At 46.0% G+C, this 20,370-nt stretch overlaps 1 protein-coding gene across 1 annotated transcript in view; it reads right to left on the bottom strand.

Moving 5' to 3' along the window:
• Positions 1-4,819: 4,819 nt before the first annotated feature.
• The window catches only part of CNIH4 (cornichon family member 4), a 94,367-nt gene continuing 78,816 nt past the window's right edge, over positions 4,820-20,370 (bottom strand). The window contains exon 5 of the mRNA XM_069233826.1: positions 4,820-5,023. Within this exon, the coding sequence (XP_069089927.1) occupies positions 4,996-5,023 (28 nt within the window). The 3' untranslated portion in view covers positions 4,820-4,995. The remainder of the gene's footprint in view (positions 5,024-20,370) is intronic.

The following is a 20,370-nucleotide window of genomic DNA, read 5'->3' on the forward strand; positions in this document are numbered from 1 at the left end:
TTACAGTGCATTACAGAGATTAAAAGCTACTCATCTCCGAAAGGGTCTAACTTACTCTGAAATTACTTCCTTATCTCCAGAAGCCAAAACGGAACTCCAGTGGTGGACAGACCACATGGAAGCTTGGAATGGCACTGCAATATTCAGCACTTCACCGGACATGATTATAGAATCAGACGCCAGTCGTCTGGGATGGGGAGCCAGATGTGGAGAAATATCCATGGGCGGCAGATGGTCAGAGGAAGAACTCTCTCTCCATATCAATTGTCTAAAACTTCTGGAAGGATCCTTCGCAATCAAATTTCTCACAAAAGACAAAGTGTGTTGTTCCATTCTCCTGAGGATGGACAACATACCAGCGATCCAGTATATCAATCGCCGGGGAGGCACTCGATGGAAGACCCTCTCAGAACTAGCAAAGGATTTCTGGCATTATTGCCATCAGAAACAGATCTCTGTATTGGCAGAGTGTCTTCCAGGGATCAAAAACACTGTAGCAGACTTGAACTCCAGGAACTTCACAGACAGTACGTACTGGAAATTAGATCAATTTTTTTTTCTAGCTGTGATGGAAAGATGGGGGCCTTGCGACCTAGACCTCTTTGCTTCCCGTCTGAATCACCAACTGACGAGATATGTCAGCTGGAGACCAGATCCGTAAGCGATAGCAATAGATGCTTTTCTTCAAGGTTGGTCGAAGGATCTTCCGTATGCCTTTCCCCCACTCATAATTATTCCCAGAGTTGCAGCTCAGGTAAGACGAGAAACCGCATCCTTGATTCTAGTGACTCCGATTTCGAAATCTCAAGCACGGTTCCCGGCACTAATGGAACTGTCTTGGGATCTCCCAATCAGATTACCATCATTCCCTTAGATACTTCTCGATCATCAAGTATCTCCTCACCCGTTAGTTCTCGAAGGCCATCTTTGCCTCATGGTCTGGATGATTTCTGGGGACGCTGGAAAAACAGACACCTTTCAAAAGAAGCTAATGACTTCATTCAACAGGGCTGGTCCTCAAGCACTACCAAGACATATAGATTGGCTTGGAACCGATGGAACAGTTGGTGTATGGAGAAACATCTTTGATCCCTTGGGGGCAGAACTTATGTATATCCTACACTTTTTGGCGGAGCTGGCCCACTCAGGTCTAGCTTATCGTACCATTAATACCTTTAGGTCAGCCATCTCTGCAGGACATATCTCCATTAATAACAAGCCAGTAGGTGATCATCCATGGATATGTAAATTAATGAAAGGCATTCGTCTTTCTAAGCCCCTTGAACCCAGATATTTAGGACTATGGGACATTAACGTAATTTTAATTTTTCTCTCCCAATGGCACAATAATCACTTCTTATCTCGTAAACAATTATTGGCTAAATTGGCTATCCTACTATGTCTCATTTGTATCAGATGTTAGAGCCTTTACTCCAGAAGGTGTTACTTTCACTATTTCTAAAAGAACAAAACCAATATCAGAGTGGTCTCTTATCCTGCTTTTCCAGATCATCCAAAATTATGTCTAGATAACTGTATCAAGGCATACGAAGACATGACACTGGATGTCAGACCTGCAGACGAAAATGAACTTCTCACTGCCTTACAAAAACCATTTAAAGCTGTTTCATCTTCTACTATTGCCAGATGGGTTAAATGGATCATGACAGAGGCAGGTATTGACATTCATAGATTTGGAGCTCATTCCACGACAGGAGCAATGGCTTCTAAAGCCATACAGGTAGGTGGTAGACATGAAGACATCATGAAAGCAGCGGATTGGTCATCGGAATCCACCTTCAAAGAATTTTATTTTAAACCCATTTTAGAACCTGCATATCTGGTTGTCAGTAAACTTTAAACATGCATAATCCTCACCTCCGGTACTGACATAGAATGAAAAATTTCCTAGCTAACAAGAAGGAAAGTTTCAATTCTGTTAAGGAAATGGAGGCGAGGATTATCCCGCCCAGGTATTTGATCTCCATAAAAGCCTCTCCCTCCCTTTATCTAATACCTCTCTTATTCCAGTAAGTAACCATCTTATTGCAATGCCTTCAATGCTTTAAATACTTGACTGTTTGAATACAAATTAATCTTTGCATGTCTCACATTGAAAGAAATTTCTTTCACTTCATCATTGTATTCTCTTCTGCAACATAACAATGTTGTATAAGGAACTGGATAATGTGTTTATAATTTATTTTATTTACGAAGGCAATAACCAAGGAATGGATTAAACTACCTTCACCTTTAACTTCCTCGAGCGAAGAAGAGGAACAGGAAGGGATGTCATATCTATTATAGGCTGGACTGTGTTCTGATTGGACTGTTTACAGACGCAAATATTATAAGCCTTCATGGAACACGTAGTCTTTGTTGATCTTTTACTTTTTATTCTGTTCTTTGAATCTGCTGTGGAAATAAAGTGAAGAAAGTTATGCATAATCCTCGCCCTGTGTCCTTAATAGAACTGAAACTTTCCTTCTCGTTAGCTAGGAAAGGTTTCATTAACACCCTGGAGATCAGGAGCTTACAGTGAGCAACTAGAGTTCTAACATTCTAAATTTATGCCAAAAGTGTAGCACATATGAACACCATCTTGATGGAATCGAAGGGAAAACCTGAAAGCATTTTCTACTAAGGATACTGCAGTACATACAGACATTGAGGAGCTATATAGCAAATAAGTCTCCCAGGATGGCCACCAGAGGAAAAAGAGCCCAAATGTAGCATGTCACCCAAATGTAGCCCAATGACAAGAGAGTGCACAGCACTTAATATTTTAGTTTTTTGCAGCGTTATACACTGCAGACTTGACACAAAGGTATTGGAGTGCTTTACATAAGCATCAGGTACATTACATAAGGACACATTCATTTTGGTTTTAGGCATCAGGAGATTAGGCTGTTTTCCCAGAAATCACAGAATGTTGAGCCAATGGTGAAACTCAAACCTGGTTCCCCTGTTGCAAAGCCTCCAGCTCTGGCTGTAATGCCACATCTTGTCCACTAAGTGTAACACAATTAAGTGATCAACTAGATTTAAAAAAAAGAAAAATTTAAAAGTGCTTTGTCACTATTTGAGAACTCAGAAAATATGTCTTCATTTTAGTTTTTTAGAGCACTGGACATAATTTCTATTGAAAAAGCTCCTCTCATTTTTATAATTTTTAAAGGAAATGCTTTAGGTATTATAATTTAGATTACATCTAGATGACGTCAGGCACGCCACACCTTTGCAATAAATATAGAATGTTAGCTATCTAGTTGATCATTAGAATACTGTGGGGAGGCAGAGGTCAGGGATACAGATAGATAACTGAGGGCAGGGAGGAGGATGCAGAGGCAACAAGTTGACCATGCTCGGCAGTCTGGAGTGGCAGTAGCAGTAAACAGACCACGGAGGGCAGGGAAGGCCGGGGGCAGGGGCAAACCAATCAACCAACCATGTAGGACAGGCAAGCGAGGTTGTGCCAATATAACAGACCAATAACTGCAGAAGAAAGAGGCAGTTGCAGTACAACCATACATGCCAACAGACCTGATTCAGGCAAGAGACTCCTGATGTTTTTAAGCCCAAAAGGGCTTTATTTTATCTGCCTCCTGCCTAAAATCCTCTCTTTTTCAATGTAGGTCAATAGGAAAAATCAATTCCCCAGGTTTGTTCCCCCAAATCTACCTCTTACCAAGTTCAAAATGTTGGCAAGTGTAGTACATTATATCATGGAAGGCAAGAGGAATGGGGTAGTGACATGGACTCAGATAACAGAGGGAGGATTGGAGATGGGCAGGGGCACCAAGCTGACCTTAAAGAGCAAGCGTCAGGAGTTGCAGCAACGCAATACACCACACAAGGCACGCATGACAATTGTGCAGCACAATGGACTATGAAGAGCAATAGGGTCGAGCGGACAGGGCCATGTGCCTAGACAACAGAGCAGAGAGGAAAAAGGCTAGAGTAGCAAGCCGAGACAGGCGGGACAGTTGCAGCGTAACAAGCCATGAAGGGCCGGTAGGAGGGGCAGTGACAGCACATCGTACCATGCAGGGCAAAGGGAGAGGGCTGGTGCATGGACTTAAACAACAGCGGGATGGGAGGAGGTGGATGGGGTACCAAGCTAACTGTTCAGGGCAGACGGGAAGCGCAGAGGCATCCCAACAGCCACACAGGGCTGTAATAAGGTAGCAGGGGCCTGGACTTGGACGGCAAGGGGTGAAGGGCCAGGAGCAGCAAGCTTCGGTGGGGGCAGCACAATGCCAGGCCAGGCCAGGCCCTTCCTTAATATTAAAAAAAAAAAAAAAAAAAAAAGCCCTGGAAATTCTCTGAAAAAAACAAAAGGTCACAGGGATGTTGTTTCAGATTTTACACACACAAAACCATAGGAATTCAACTGTTATAGTTAGTTTATTCAAGTAACTATAAGTTGGCACTAAGGTAACCATAACTTGCATCCTTGCAATACACTGCTAACTACCCCAGACATTACATCACTCATGACTTCTTCTCTGACATCAGTAATAATATCACTAGCATTTGCTTTAAAATTATTGATGAGAAAACTGTGCTTGGCAAAGGTGCGAGTTATAGTTATCTTAGGGCATGAGTTATAGTTCCTTGAAGTAGCTATAACAGCTGAATTTCTATGGTTTTGTGTAAGTAAAATCTGAACCTAACTGTAATGTTCCTGTAAACTTTGTTTTTTTTAGTGAATTTCGAAGGTTTTTATATCCTATTTTCTAACTGTAACGTCCCTGTAACCTCAGTTTTTCAATTAATATATAAGTCTATCCAGAAAATGACAACAAAACACAATTACTCATTTTAAATACTTTTATATGTTAAAAATACAGCCACCAAAAAATAGTTTTTGTTCAAAGAGGGAAAAAAATATACTGCATTATGACACTTTGAACACAGGTGTTGCTTGTTCTCAGTCTCTGTGTGGGACATTCTTCTTGAGCGCCATCTTACAAATAACAATGTAATCCTTGTTCAGTCATTTATCAAGGACAGGATCATACTAAAGGAAGGAACGGAAGAGAATGAAACAAACATCAGCGTAATTTGTACATGAAGCACGATTTCTGCACACCAGTCTAAACAGCAAATGGGTAAGTGGCATTTTAGAGGTTATTGTAGGAGGCTGGTCTGGTGGGTACCTATGGTACTTGCACCTTATACCAGATCCAGGTATCCCTTAATAGTGTAGTGTAGTCAGTGTCTAGAAGCCAGGCTCTCTAGAGGTAGCTGTGGATGAGCAGCCAAGGCTTATCTAGGAGACATGCAAAGCTCATGCAGTATCACTGTAGTCACACTTGGTACTTACACATATGAAAGAAAACACCCAGTGTTACAAAAATAAAGGTACTTTATTTTGGTGACACAAACACCAAAAATACCATAGAGGCTATACTCTCTTTGGAGGTAAGTAACACACAAATTATATACACTATAATGCAAAAATAGGCATACAAATAGTTAGAAAACAGTGAAAATTACAATAGATAGAAATTGGCCTATGGGGGGGGAGGGGAGGGGTGAGTACAAACTATATACTAAAAAGTGGAATGCGAAAGTCAGTCCCCCACCTAGATAAGTGTAGTGTGTAAAGGGGAGCTGGGAGTACTAGGAAAATCCAGAGTTAGGTATCACAACCCACCCCAGTGACCAGGAAAATAGGAGTAAATCACAGTAAGATTCCCAGAACACCCACAGAGAAGTAAAGAACAATAATGCAAAACCCAGAAGCGACTGCAATACACCTACAGTGGATTCCTGCACGAGACCACCTGTGGAAGAAGGGGACTAAGTCCAAGAAGCACAGCAGAGTCCAGGAAGGCCAGGAGTCGCTTCCCACTAGGATGAAGGTGCAAAAGGTAAACCACTGGTGAAGAAGAAGAGTACGCACTGCACCCAAGAAGACAAAGTTGGGTTCCTGGAGGATGCAAGTGATGCCCCATGCCAGAAGGATGACTGTAGTCCAGTTTGCGTCTTCAGATTCTACCAACAAGCCTTGGCACACGCAAAAGTTGTGGTTAGCGGAAAGTTGAGCTGCCGGGGATCAGGATGGGCCAGGTGGACTCTATCCAGCAAGGGGAGCCAGAGGGGGCCCTCAGCAACACACTGAGCTCACAGAAGACCAGGCAGCACCCACAGGAGTCCCACAGGACGGGGACACTAAAGTCACAGAAGAGGCCCACGCAGCACTACGAAAAAGGCTCCCATGCTGCCAGAGAACCACTCAGGGAGCTGTGCATTGCAGGATGGAGTGCTGGGGCTGGAGCTTCAGGATGCCCGAAACTCTCGTGGAAAAGATGCCAACAAGCCTTGACAGCTGCAAAGTACGCAGTGCACAGGGGTACTGTCCTGCGTGGGCAGGCAAGGGCTTACCTCCACCCAAGTTAGACAGCTGGAAGAGAGGACTGACTGGACCACTTCAGTCCACCACCCGTGATGCAGGATCCACACAGCTCAGCAGGAGAGGGGATCCACGCAGCCGGTCATCACCGCAGTTGGTGCTTGCAGCAGCAGGGGAGTGACTCCTTCACCCCAAGGAAGATTCCTTCTGATGCAGGCTGAAGACAGGCTGCCCTCAGAGGATGCACAACCGGGGAAATGTTGCAGTTGCTGGAAGGAGCCAGAGATACAATGTTGCAGGAGGCGTCTTGCTTCTTTGTTGCAGCTTGTAGGGCCCTGAAGAGTCCAGATGCAGTTTATTCGGTGAGAAGTCGAAGTGGAGTTTGCAGAGGATTCCTGCTGGAGTCTTGCAATCTGAATCTGAGGAACCACCCAAAGGAGAGACCCTAAAAAGCCCTGAAAGGTGGTCACCCAGCTAGGTGACCAATTCCCCTATCAGGAGGGGGATCTGATGTCACCTGCTGGCACTGGGATGCTCCCAGAGTTCCCTGCCAACCTTGAATCCAAGATGGCAAAATACAGGGACCCTCTGGAGGAGCTCTGAGCACCACCCCTGGGGTGGTGATGGACAGGGGAGAGGTCCCTCCCCTTTCCATTGTCCAGTTTCGCGCCAGAGCAGGGACTGGGGGTCCCTGAACCGGTGTAGAGTGGTTTCTGCAAGGAGGACACCAAATGTGCCCTTCAAAGCCTTTCAAGTGGCTTGGGGATGATACCCCTCCCAAGTCTGTAAAACCTATTTCCAAAGGGAGAGGGTGTAACACCCCTCCCCCAATAAAAATCCTTTGTTCTGCCTTCCTGGGCTCGAGCTTCTCAAGCAACAGGAGGGCAGAAACCTGTCTGGGAGGTGGCAGCAGTTTGGGCTGCCTGGAAACCCTCAGAAGGCTGTAAGGCTGTAATTGCAATACTGGGGGGTCCTCGAAGGAGCCCCCAGAGGGCATGGAATAATACAACCAATGCTTGCAAAAGCCTTGAGGTATGATTACAACATGTTTGATAACAAACATGGCAATGTTCGATACCAAACATGCCTATGTTCGATACCAAACATGCCTATGTTCGATACCAAACATGCCTATGTTCGATACCAAACATGCCTATGTTCGATACCAAACATGCCTATGTTCGATACCAAACATGCCTATGTTCGGAGTTACCTATGTATACACATGTAAAATGGCGTCCCCGCAATGGGCCTGGAGTTCGTGGGGGCACCGCTGCTAGTGCAGGGGTGCCCTCACACACAGGTACTTAGCCCCCTGCCCTCTGGGCTGAAAGACCTGCCATAGGGGTGACTTGTAAGTAAGCTGGTTTAGTGAAAAGTGGCAGTGAAAGGGTGCTTGCATCTTTTCACGCAGGCTGCAATGGCATTCCCACAGAACCCTTTGCTTGGACTCCCTTTGGGTGGCTACATATATGCTGTAGCCCATAGGGATCCCCTGGAACCCCAATGCCCAGGGTACCTAAGTACCATATACTGGGGACTTATAATGGGGCACCAGTGTACCAGTTGTGGGTGAAATATAGACTTTTGGGAGAGAGAGCATAATCACTGGGGTCCTGGTTAGGATGCCAGTGAACACAGTCAAACACACGGACATCAGGCAGAAAAAGGGGGTAACCATGCCAAGAAAGAGGGTACTTTCCTACACAACCCCACACACAACAAACGAGGGACAAGAAGGCTAACCTTGCCCAGAGGAGTCTTCCTTGTCTAAGTGGAAATATCTGGAGAGTTCATCTGGAGTGGTTACTCCCAGGTCTATGTTCCACTGTAAAGGCCATACCCTGTAGGGAAATGGACCACTTTAACAATTTGGGGTTTTCTCCTTTCATTTGTTTAAGCCATAAGAGTTTTGTGATCTGTCTGAACAATTAAGTGAGTACCAAAGAGGTATGGTCTCAACCTCTTCCAGTCCCAGACCACAGCAAAGGCCTCTCTCTGTATGGCTGACCAACGCTTTGCTCTGGGGGTCAACCTTCTGCTATTAAAAGAAACTGGTTGATCCTGGCCCTCTGTATTAAATTGTGAGAGAACTGCCCGAATTCCTACCTTTGAAGCATCAGTCTGAACTATGAACTTCTTGGAGTGGTTTGGGCTCTTTAGAACAGGTGCAGAGCACATGGCCTGTTTGAGTTCCTCAAAAACATTTTAACAGCTAGCTGTCCATAATACATTTTTAGGCATTTTCTTTGAGGTGAGGTCATTAAGAGGGGCAACAATGGAGCCATAGTTCTTAAATGAGCCTCCTGTAATACATAGTGAGACCTAAGAAGGCTCTGACCTGGGTTTGTGTGGTAAGGGTGTGGGGAGGGTGGGGTGTGGGGAGGGTGGGGTGGGGGGGGGGGGGAGTGGCCAATCTAAAATGGTTTGGATTTTCCCCTGTAGTGGCTGAATCTGTTCCCCACCTACTAGGTGTCCCAGATAAACCACCCTACCCTGCTCTATCTGACACTTTGAAGCCTTGACAGTGAGGCCTGCATTTTGCAGACGCCAAAACCTTCCAGAGGTGGACAAGGTGATCATCCCAGGTGGAGCTAAAGACAGCTTGATCATCTAGATATGCTGCACTGAAGGCTTACAAACCTTGGAGGACTGTTTACCAGCCTCTGAAAAGTGGCAGGTGCATTCTTCAAACCAAAGGGCATTACTGTAAATTGGTAGTGCCCTCCAATGGTAGAGAATGCAGTTTTACGTTTAGCGTCTATTGACAATTTAATTTGCCAATAGTCAGCAGTAAGGTCAAAAGTGCTAAGATACTTGCCAGATGCCAGTGTATCTATGAGCTCATCTGCCCTGGGGATAGAATGAGCATCAGTTTTGGTTACTGTATTGAGCCCTCTGTAGTCAAAACAAAACCTCATCTCTCTTTTGCCGTCAATAAAAACGGCAACAACAGCAAGAACTTTTCACTGAAGAGTGCACCAACTGAAATTCCACCGACATCCCCCCAACCCCGTCTCAAGAACTCAGCAAAAATCTTGCCAACTACTTCCATTGCAAAATCGCAGACATTTACGACAGCTTCACCACCCAGGGCCCTTCCACAACTCTCACCACCAGCATGTCGGCCAAAGCATCACCACACCCCCTCAGTCCTCCGCTGGGAAAACATCACCAACAACGAGACCCGCAACATCATGTCAACCATCCACTCAGGGGCACCCACTGACTGCTGCCTCACCACAAAGCCAGCGACATCATTGCACCCAAACTCCGGCATACCATCAACCGCTCCTTCGAAACTGCCACCTTCTCAGAGAGTTTGAAACACGCTGAGATCAAACCTCTACTGAAGAAACCCACTGCCTGCAGACCTCAAGAAGTACCAACGCATCTCCCTGCTCCTCTTTCCAGCCAAAGTCATTGAGAAGGCAGGCAACAAACAACTCACCGCCTTCTTGGAAGCCAACAACATCCTGGATCCCTCTCAGTCAGGATTCAGAAGCAACCATAACACAGAGACCACCGTCCTCGCTGGCACAGATGACATCCTCACCCCTCCACCCCCGATCGAGGAGAGACAGTCGCCCTCATCCTCCAAGACATTTCTGCTGCTTTTGACACAGTCTCACATGACACGCTACGCACCCGTCTCCACGACGCAGGCATCTGAGACTCAGCACTGCAATGGCTCTCCTCGTTCCTCACCGGTAGAACACATAAGGTCCGACTCCCCACCCTCTTTCTCTCGGAAGCCACCAAGATCAGCTGCGGTGTCCCCCAAGGATCCTCGCTGAGTCCCAACCTCTTCAAGCTCTACATAACCACACTGGCCGCCATCGTAAGAAGCCACGCACTCAACATAGTCTTCTACGCCAACGACACCCAACTGATAGTCTCTCTCACCAACAACCCGACCACCGCCAAGAACAATTTCCCACGAAGGAATGAAAGCAGTTGCCACCTGGATGAAAGACAGTTACCAACATGGACAAAATAGAAGTCCTCATCCTCCGCTCCACACCCTTTGCCTGGAACGAGTCCTGGTGGCCCACCGCCCTCGGAAACGCCCTCAACCGCACCGACCACGCGGCGACCTCGGCTTGGTATTAGACGCATTGCTCTCAATGGACCGACAGGTGAGCGCCATCTCATCGGGTTGCTTCCATACCCTGCGCATGCTTCGAAAAATCTACAAGTGGATCCCCACCAAAGCCAGAAGGACAGTCACCAAGGGCCTCGTCAGCAGCCGCCTCAACTACAGCAATGCACTCTACACCGGAACCACCGGCAAGACCCAGAAAAGACTATACCGTATCCAGAACGCCTCCGCCCGTCTCATCAAGAACGCCCTACAACACAACCACACCTCCGCCCTTCTGAGAGACATACAAAGGCTGCCTATCGACAAGAGAATCCCCTTGAAGCTCCTGACCCACGCCTACAGGGTCCTGCACGATGCCGGACCAGCCTACCTCAACCACAGACTCTCCTACACTCGTGCCAGACAACTCCGCTCCACCGACCAGGCCCTCACCAACGTCCCCCACATCTGGAAAATCACAGCCAGAGGACGATCCTTCTCCCACATTGCCGCCAAGACCTGGAACACCCTTCCCATCCACCTTAGGCAATCCCACACCTATCACAGTTCAGGAAAGACATCAAGACCTGGCTCTTCGACTGATCCTCAGCACCCCCCACCCCTCAGTGCCTTGAGACCCTCACGAGTGAGTAACCGCGCTTTACAAATCCCTGAATGATTGATTGGTTTTGGGAGCAGTACCACCGGGCTAGCCCAGGAGCCGAGTGCTCAATGACTCCTAGGTCGTGCATCTTTTGCACTTCTGCTTTGATACCGTCCCTTACTTGATCAGGATTGTCAGTATATTTTACTTTTGATAGGCAGACTGTTGTCCCCTGTATCAATGGTGTGTTCACATCATGTGGTTTGACCAGGTGTAAGGGAAAACAGTTCAGAAAACTGTCCCAAGAGACTTTTGCAATCTTCCTTTTGAGACTCAGAAAGGCAATCTGCTAAGACTACCCCCTCAACTGGGCCAACAGCTGCAGAATTTGATAAGACGTCAAGGAGAGGGTCACTCATTTTCCTGTCCCTCATCAGTGGCCATGAGCAGGGTTAAGTCAGCCCTGTCATAGTAGGGCTTTAAGCGATTCACATAAAGTACCCTGAGGGGACTTCTTGGAGTGCCAAGGTCTACTAAATAAGTGACCTCACCCTTCTTTTCCACTATGATGTGTGGTCCACTCCACTTGTCTTGGAGTGCTCTGGGTGCCACAGGCTTCAGGACCCACACTTTCTGCCCTAGTTGGTACACAGCCAGGACAGCCTTCTGGTCATGCCATTGCTTTTGCAATTGTTGGATTGCCTGAAGGTTTTTACTGGCCTTCTTCATGTACTCAGCCATTCGTGATCTGAGGCCAAGTACATAATCCACTATATCCTCCTGTTTAGGGGGCTTCAGGGATTGCTCCCAACCCTCCTTCACAAGAGCCAGTGGATCCCTAACAGGGTGACCAAAGAGGAGCTCAAAGGGGCTGTAGCCCACTCCCTTTGGGGTACCTCCCTGTAGGCAAAGAGGAGGCATGGTAACAGGACATCCAATCTCCTCTGGGTTTTTCCAGAGAGTTCCATATCATACCTTCGAGTGTTTGGTTAAAGCGCTCAGCCAACCTATTTGTTTGGGGATGTTAAGGTGTGGTGAATTTCTAGGTTACACCACACTATTTCCACATTGCTTTTAAGTATGCAGACATGATGTTGCTACCTCTGTCTGATACAACCTCTTTTGGGAAGCCCACCCTGGAAATGATTCCCAGGAGGGCTTTGGCCACTGCAGGAGCTGTAGTGGTCCTAAGAGTTATGGCTTCTGGATACCTGGTGGAATGGTCCACCACCACCAGAATAAATCTGTTTCCAGAAGCTGTGGGAGGGTCAAGAGGACCAACAATGTCAACCCCTACCCTTTCAAAGGGTACCCCAACCATTGGAAGTGGAATTAAGGGGACCTTTGGAGTGCCACCTGCCTTGCCACTGGCTTGACAGGCGACTCAGGAGGGACAACACTCCTTTGTATCTTCCGACATATGGGGCCAGTAAAAGTGAGGGGCCAGTCTGTCCCAGGTTTTGCTTTGCCCCAGGTGACCAGCAAGGGGAATGTCATGGGCTAAGGTCAACAAAAACTCTCTGTATTACAGAGGGATGACCAATTTTCTGGTGGCACCAGGTTTCAGGTTCCCGTGGTTCTGAATACTGGAGGTTATTTTCCTAATACACCCTGTGGGTGCCACGGACATCCCCGGCTTCCTGTTTGACACCTTGTTGTCTCAAACCCTCAAGTGTGGGACAAGTCTGTTGAGCCACACTTAACTCCTCCCTGGCAGGCCCCCCTGTGCCTAAGAGTTCAGCTGTGTCAGCTTGAAGTTCTTCAGGAGTAGGTTCTGCCCAAGGAGTAAATTCCTCCCCCTCAAAAGGGGAATCATCAGTGGAGGGAGGGATAGGGGTTAATATCTTACCCGGTCTACCCCTGCTTTTGGGAAGCTCTTGGTACATAATTTCAGGATCCAAGTTTCCCTGTTCTCTTTGCTTTTTGGCCCGAGCCCTTGTCAAAGCAAAGATATGCCCAGGAATGGCCAGCATGGCTGCATGGGCCTCCAACTCTACTTCAGCCCAAGTTGAAGTCTCCAAGTCGTTCCCTAGTAGACACTCTACAGGTAGGCCTGTGGACACTACAACTTTTTTATGACCAGTAACCCATCCCCAGATAAGATCAACAACTACCATGGGGTGGCTCACAGTATTGTTGTGGTCGTCTGTCACTTGGTACTGCTGACCATGTAGGTGTTGCTCAGGGGACACCAGTTGTTCAGTCACCATGGTGACACTGGCACCTGTGTCCCTGTATGCTTCAACCTGAACACCATTTATTAGGGGTTGTTGCTTGTACTTATCCATATTAAGGGGACAAGCAACAAAGGTGGCAAGGTCAGTGCCGCCATAAAGAGACTAAAACCGCCTCAGTGGTTTTCCTAACTATACCAGCCCCCACTACACTTCTCAGAGTTAGCCCTGCTACACCCTTGGATTGACTATTGGTAGTATTAGTCTTCCCACCACCACTATTGCTAGGGGTATTAGTTGTAGTAGTGGGGGTAGTGGTGGTGGGAGGTTTGGTGCTATTCTGAGGACAGGAGCGGTTTCCTTTGTCATGCGACTTCCCATCCCTTCTTCTTGTCCTCCCCTATGTGAGCCTTTCTGCTCACCTTTGTTCTGACCCATTTGTCTGCCTTCTTTCCTAATTCTTGGGGAGAGGTCAGATCTGAGTATACCAAGTACTGATGTAACAAGTCAGACACACAATTATTAAAAGAATGCCTCTCAGTATTAGCTTCTACAAACTCTCATAGTCAGACACTTTGCTGCCATGTAACCAGCCTTCTAAAGCTTGAACAGAATAGTCCACCCAATCTTGTGAGGCCTCTTTTCTCGTCTCTCTGAACTTGATTCTATACTGTTCAGTTGTGAGATCAAAAGCATCTAAGAGTGCAGTTTTCAGAATATTGTAGTTCTCTGCATCCTCCTCTCTGACAGTGAGAAGTCTATCCCTCCCCTTGTCAGAAAAGAACACCAGAGAATAGCAGCCCACTGCCTTTGAGGGCCCCTCTGAACTTTACAGGCCCCCTCAAGTACAGCAAACCACTTGTACATATCATCCCCCATCTTATATGGGGGAACAATTTTGTGTAACTTTCTGGAATTCAAGGAGTCCTCCCTGACTCTGCAATCCTTGAAACTTGAGTTGCTGCTGCCACCATGTGGTGCTTAACCCAACCCCTGTCTCGCTCTCTCCACTGCCAAGGGCTATCTGTTGCAGCCTCAGCCTGGCCTTTTCACGCAGGCTGCAATGGCAGTCCTGCAGAACCCTTTGCTTGGGTTCCCTATGGGTGGCAAAATATATGCTACAGGCCACCGGGATAACCTGGAACCCCAATGCCCTAGGTAGCTAAGCACCATATAATAGAGACTTATAATGGGACACCAATGTACCAATTGTGGGTGACATACAGACTTTTGCAAGAGAGAGCATAATCACTGGGGTCCTGGTTAGCAGGATCCCAGTGAACACAGTCAAACACACTGACTTCAGGCAGAAAAAGGGGGTAACCATGCCAAGAAAGAGGGTACTTTCCTACAGTTATTGAAACAGTTTCCTTTACCAATGTAGCCACAGACAACCCATAGTTAGGTTAATCCCCCCCCCTCAATTTTAATAATGCTCTTTTCATAAGACAACATATGGACTTTGCAATGAGCAATTCAGGCATAAGCAGTAATACCCAACCCTTGAAATAACGTAATTTAACATTTGCTGAGTTCTGTTAATTATTCTCAACTTTTCTTATAGTTTAGTATCTTTTTTATGGTCCAATTACTTTACTTATTTTTCTGCATTCAAACCTCTATTACTCTGTACTTCATTGGACTTGCGATTCTATGTCAGGACCGAAGGCTCAGATTATCCTTTCTCTTTCTATTACTGTCTCAACACAGCAGCCAATCAAATAACAGCAAAACAAAAACATCAAAACTCATGATGCTTTACAATAGATCACATGTACGAATCACCACTCGAGACACCTGTCCATGTGACCCCTTGAGTCACTTCCTCTTTCTTTGCTGCTCCGCAGGAGGTAAGTACTCGATTGCTCACATTGCTTATATGCTTGTATACTGTAGTTTGCGCATTGTATATGTGTTTATTGCATCTTTGGAGCGAAGCGATTCTGCTCGCTTATTTGTTATGATTGCAGCGCTTCGCGCTTTGTTTATGTTCCGATCGCCTTCTTGCCGATTTGGCCCTTTTGTGGAGTGGGAGCAGACTACGCGACTAGCGCGTAGTCCTATTTCTAGTGCCCTCCTCCTCGTGGTGTTGTTTTAGTTTTACGAGCCAAGAGATGAACCTGGTGGACGCCCTTGATTGCAGGTTCAGCAGTCTGTCAACGATGCCCTTATCAGGGCTTTAGGACCTTCTTCTGGCCAATTATTTCATTATGCCCACACCCAGGGTTGGCTGCAGGAACTCCAGATTCAGAACGAGAGGTCTAAATCTAAATCAAAATCAAAATCTAAGAACTTAGATAAGGGATTGGATTCTGTGTCGGGGGACGTCCATGCAGACACTTTTGAGAAACTTCGACTTAAGCGTGCTAGAGAACATAACAATAGCGCTAATAAAGACTTTTTTCCCCATCTTCGTCAAACCAAAATTCCTCTTGGGAGGATTCTGATGACTGAGATTCTGGGACCTAGCAAAAAACCTAAAAAGCAAGCTTCCCCTCTCAAGGTCCTAGATTTCGATCCCACAGAGATTGTACACTCCAGGTCATCCAATTGGGTTCCTCCCTCGGAAGTGGTGAAGTATGTTCAGTCCAACATTCGCAAGAGCTTCGATAAAGAGGTGCGGTACCGCCTTTAGGCGGAATACCCTAGACCGTATCTGGAGGGCAAGGTTGCAGATACTCCAGAAATAGACCCTACTATGGTGACCTTTATGAAAAAGTTCACTAGAGACCCAAGAAAGGGGCTAGATAGCTTGTGGCGTAACTGCCAGGACAAGTTGCTTGACATGTCTGGTCCTTTGACAAAGATTCTAGAAATGGCCTTCCATGCTAAGGAATCGGAGACCTCGGTGGACAAAGATGTTCTAATTGGTTGGGCTCAAAGAGTCATTTGTCAACTGGGCAATACGAATTGCGCAATTCTTCAGAACGCAGGAAGTCCATACTCATGCGTATTAACCCTAAACTAAATGATTTGGCCACCTCAGAGGCTGGCCCTTCTGCCGATGGATTACTATTTGGGTCTTCCTTCATTAAAGAACTGGGTAAGTTCTGCTTTACCTTTTCCTCCCTTGACAAGGAACAGATGTCCCACAAAAAGCTTTTGAAAGAGGCCTTTTTCTCAGGGCCGGTCGTTATGGAGGGTGAATGTCCGGCCGAGGATCTTTCGCAAGTCCTCAGACCTACTACTCCAGAGGGAGAGGAGGTTGGTATGGAGATCAATCTGCAGACTCCACCTTCTATCCCACCTGCTCCAGAGGATGCTGCTCCACATTCCGTAGAGGGCCCTGACAGAACAGGGAGCAATTCAAGACGCTGGTTACTCCCGTAAGCATTATACAACATTCTCAGGTACTTCTGGGGAGGGGGGTGGGGGGCAGAGTGGGATTGTTTCAGGACAATTGGGAACATATTTCTGGGGATCCTTGGGTTCTACAGACGGTTTTGGGGTTCCGTTTGGAGTTCCTCAGTACTCCGAAGCAATTGAAACCCCCTCTTCAAATTTATTTTTCCCTTGCAGATCAGTCCTTTATAGACTTATAGGTTCAAGCCCTGATAGACAAAGGGGCAGTACGTTTTAATTCCCCTCACCAGTATGGCTTTATCAGCCCCATTTTCGTAATAGACAAGAAACGCGGGGGTTATTGCCTTGTGTTAAATCTAAAAGATTTTAATTTTTGGACCTTGTACAGACACTTCAAAATGGAAGGAATTCACATGTTGAGAGATATTGTATTAGAAGGCGACTGGATGGTCCGCCTAGACCTAAAGGACGCCTATCTCTCGATTCTCATTTTTCATCCACACAGGAGATATTTACAATTCCTGAGGAGGGGTCACTGCCTGGAGTTCAATGCGCTACCTTTCTGCCTGTCATCAGCTCCCTGGTGCTTCACAAAGTTGATGAGACCAGTGGTGGAATCTCTTCATGACAAAGGAGTGCGACTGATCATATATTTGGACGACATATTATTGATGGCTCAGGATGAACAGACTCTCCTGACTCATTTAGATTAGAACATTCATCTCTTAAAGGCTTTGGTCTTCCTTATCAATGTGCAGAAGTCACTATTGGGTCCGTCTCAGGTGACAGACTTCCTGGGTTTCAGGATAGACTCAGTCCGCTCTCAGCTTATTCTTCCCTCTCAGAAAATTCTCAACATCAACAGGGAATTGAGGTCTGCATTAGTCAGCCCGACTGTCATTTAGGACGATTGCCAGGTTAGTGGGTCTTCTAGCTTAATCTATTCAGGCCCTTCACTATTGTGCTCTGCAAAGACTCAAAATTCAACACCTGCGGAAGGGTCTGAATTATTCGGAGCTGATTCCGTTATCCAACGAAGTGAGGTCCTAGATTCATTGGTGGCTCCATCATATGGAAGCTTGGAACGGCAAGGCCATTTTTGGTTCTTACCCAGATGAAGTGATCGAATCGGATGCCAGCAGTTGGGGCTGCGGAGCTCGTTGCGGTTCTTTGGTGACTGGGGGTAGATGGTCGAGTTAGGAGCAGAATCTTCACATCAACTGTTTGGAGCTTCTGGCGAGCTCTTTTGCCATAAAGAGTCTCTCCTCTCAGAAGACGGACTGTTGCATATTATTGAAGATGGACAATATATCAGCAGTCTGGTATGTCAACAAATTGGAGGGGGGGGGACAAAGTCCAGGATTCTGGCAGAGATTGCCAAGGATTTCTGGCACTACTGCCTCAGTCATCGCCTGGTTGTCCTAGCGGATTATCTTCCAGCTTCCCAGAACACTATAGCGGACTGGAACTCCAGATTTCTTCTGAGGGATTCCAGCGATTGGAAACTGGATCCAATGATTTTCCTCCAGATAATCAGAGAGTGTCTTTAATAGAATTGAAAATTCTTGACGCATAAGCTAGAATTTTTTTTATTCGCTAGCACTCAAATTGTGGTCACACTGTGAAGCAGACATGTTTTGAGGGCGCTGCAACAAATGAGTCTGTGAGAAGAAGCTGTCTCTCACAAGATGTCTCTTAACAGAGATCCCAATGAAAGCAGCCTTTGCCTTAGGCACACAGGTCAAAAGTTTTGTTACAAATTGGTAACATTTTAAAATGTACAACTCTCCACAGACTTGCTGTGGAAAAGTCAGACTTCAGTACAGTGTCTAGAAGTTAGCAACAGAGTGCTGCTTATTTATGTCATTATAGCAATGTAGTTCCCCAACACCCATGACATTTTACTACTTATTCAGTTTTCGTATGAAAGACTACTTGGGTTGCTAAATGAGAATCAAGAAATGTGTTTGCGGCAGACACATCATTCATATTGTATATTAATGTTCAAGTTTGAAAGTGCAACCCAGAAGCTTTGAAAAAATAAATAAAAAACGCAGGCCTTTATTGTTTCAGTGACAAGCCGTTAAGTAGAGCGTGCAGTGCATTATAGTGCACATCTGAAAAAGAGCAAAGCAAAATATATTTATATGATAGGATTTCTTATAGGATTTGAAATAAACTGAAATTAATATGGAGATAAAGGTTCTACTCTCTTCCTGTGAAATGTAGTGATAGAGCAGTAAGAAACTTTTGAGAGATGGGTTTTCAAAATGTTTCCTATTAAACCAGAGTGCATTTTAGAATCTGGAGTGCTCTACTTTAGGGTCAAGTTTGCTACCGTCCCCCATTGGTGACATTTTACAAAATGATCTCCACATGTGTCCATTATCCCTACATCCTCAGGGATGGGATGTCCTGTGGATGAGGTAAACATACCTCATCCACAGGGCCAAATCTAGAAAGCAGAAGTGGATATGACATAATCCCACAATTTAAGAGTGGTATAATTCATAGCCGCCCATTACACGTCCTGATTTTTTTCCTTTCTCATGGTTGAGACTAGGAGGCAGGAATGTAGGATCCCTGCTGGACTGTGGTCTGCCACCTGTGGCATTCTGAAGCCTGCTTCAAACCAGACACAGGCAGATTCATTTTGTCCTCTGAGGAAGTTATGATGCCTTCTGGCTGCTGAATTTATGGGCCTTTTTTTCCACAGGTGGGGGAGATGGAAATCAAAGGCTCTTTAAAATGGTAGTCCTGCAGACTTGTTATATCATTGCAGCAGCGGCCTGTACTAGTCGCAGTCATGTGGGGCGCTTTCGCTCTTCCCCATACTCTTCTCTGGGATTTGCATGCTGGCAGAAGGTAAGATGGCTTTGTTTGGGCTACTCTTTGGTAAACATATGCCCGAAGAGTAAATATTCCCCACCCAGGAGGAGGAGAAGGTCTAGAAGATCTAGGGATCTTGAAAGAAAGGGCTCTGAAGGAATAGTCAAGAGATGTTTGCTAAACACGTGGGTTAGGATGCAAGACGACACTTGGAAAACAGAGAAGATGGCTGAGGCATCTTCATCCCATAGTTCAGAGGGAGATGATTTTCTGGCAGCTGAGCTGGAAGGAAAATACAATAAGGAAGTGCTACCTGAGATCTTAAGCAGAGTGAGAAAGAGTATTGGATTCCCAGAGACCAGTCTTACTTCTACATTGGTGAAACCAGTAAACATAAGACAATGTGTGAAACTGCAGATGGCAAGGTTACCTATCCACCAGTTCAAGTTTCGAGAATCAGTGCAAGTGGATTCCTTAGTGGCCTGTCTTATCAGACACACTGCCATGGAATAAACAAATGAGATCAAATACCTGATAGGCATGAAGACACATTGATATCTGAAAAAAGCATATGCTGGAGATAACCTAGCAATGCAGGGTGGGATTTGTGGAGTGTATACCAGTCAATCATTGCTGTCAGATTTCAAGGAACTATTCAAGGCAGTCTAAAAAGGACATGAATGTTTCACTCTCATTGAATGTTTGTAGAAACAAGCAGAGTTTATATCATGTATTTCATTTAATGTGGTAAGGGCAGAAGCCTTATTAGAGTGAGCAACAATTGCGGCACAAAGAAAAGTGTCCTGCAAAACTGGCATGCTGCTCTACATATGCTCTTTGAAAGTACTTAATTCTTTGGACCAGGGCTTGATCAGAAACAGAACAGGATACTTAAGGAGAAGAAACATTCTTCGTCTTTCAGTCAATCCTAATCTCTCTCCTCTTCATCTGGTTTCAAGCCAAATAAGTCATTTAGACAACAGTCTACCTTGCAATATAATCAAGGTGAAAGTTA

This window comes from Pleurodeles waltl, chromosome 5 (assembly GCF_031143425.1).
Source record: "Pleurodeles waltl isolate 20211129_DDA chromosome 5, aPleWal1.hap1.20221129, whole genome shotgun sequence".
In the NCBI taxonomy this organism is placed as follows: domain Eukaryota; kingdom Metazoa; phylum Chordata; class Amphibia; order Caudata; family Salamandridae; genus Pleurodeles; species Pleurodeles waltl.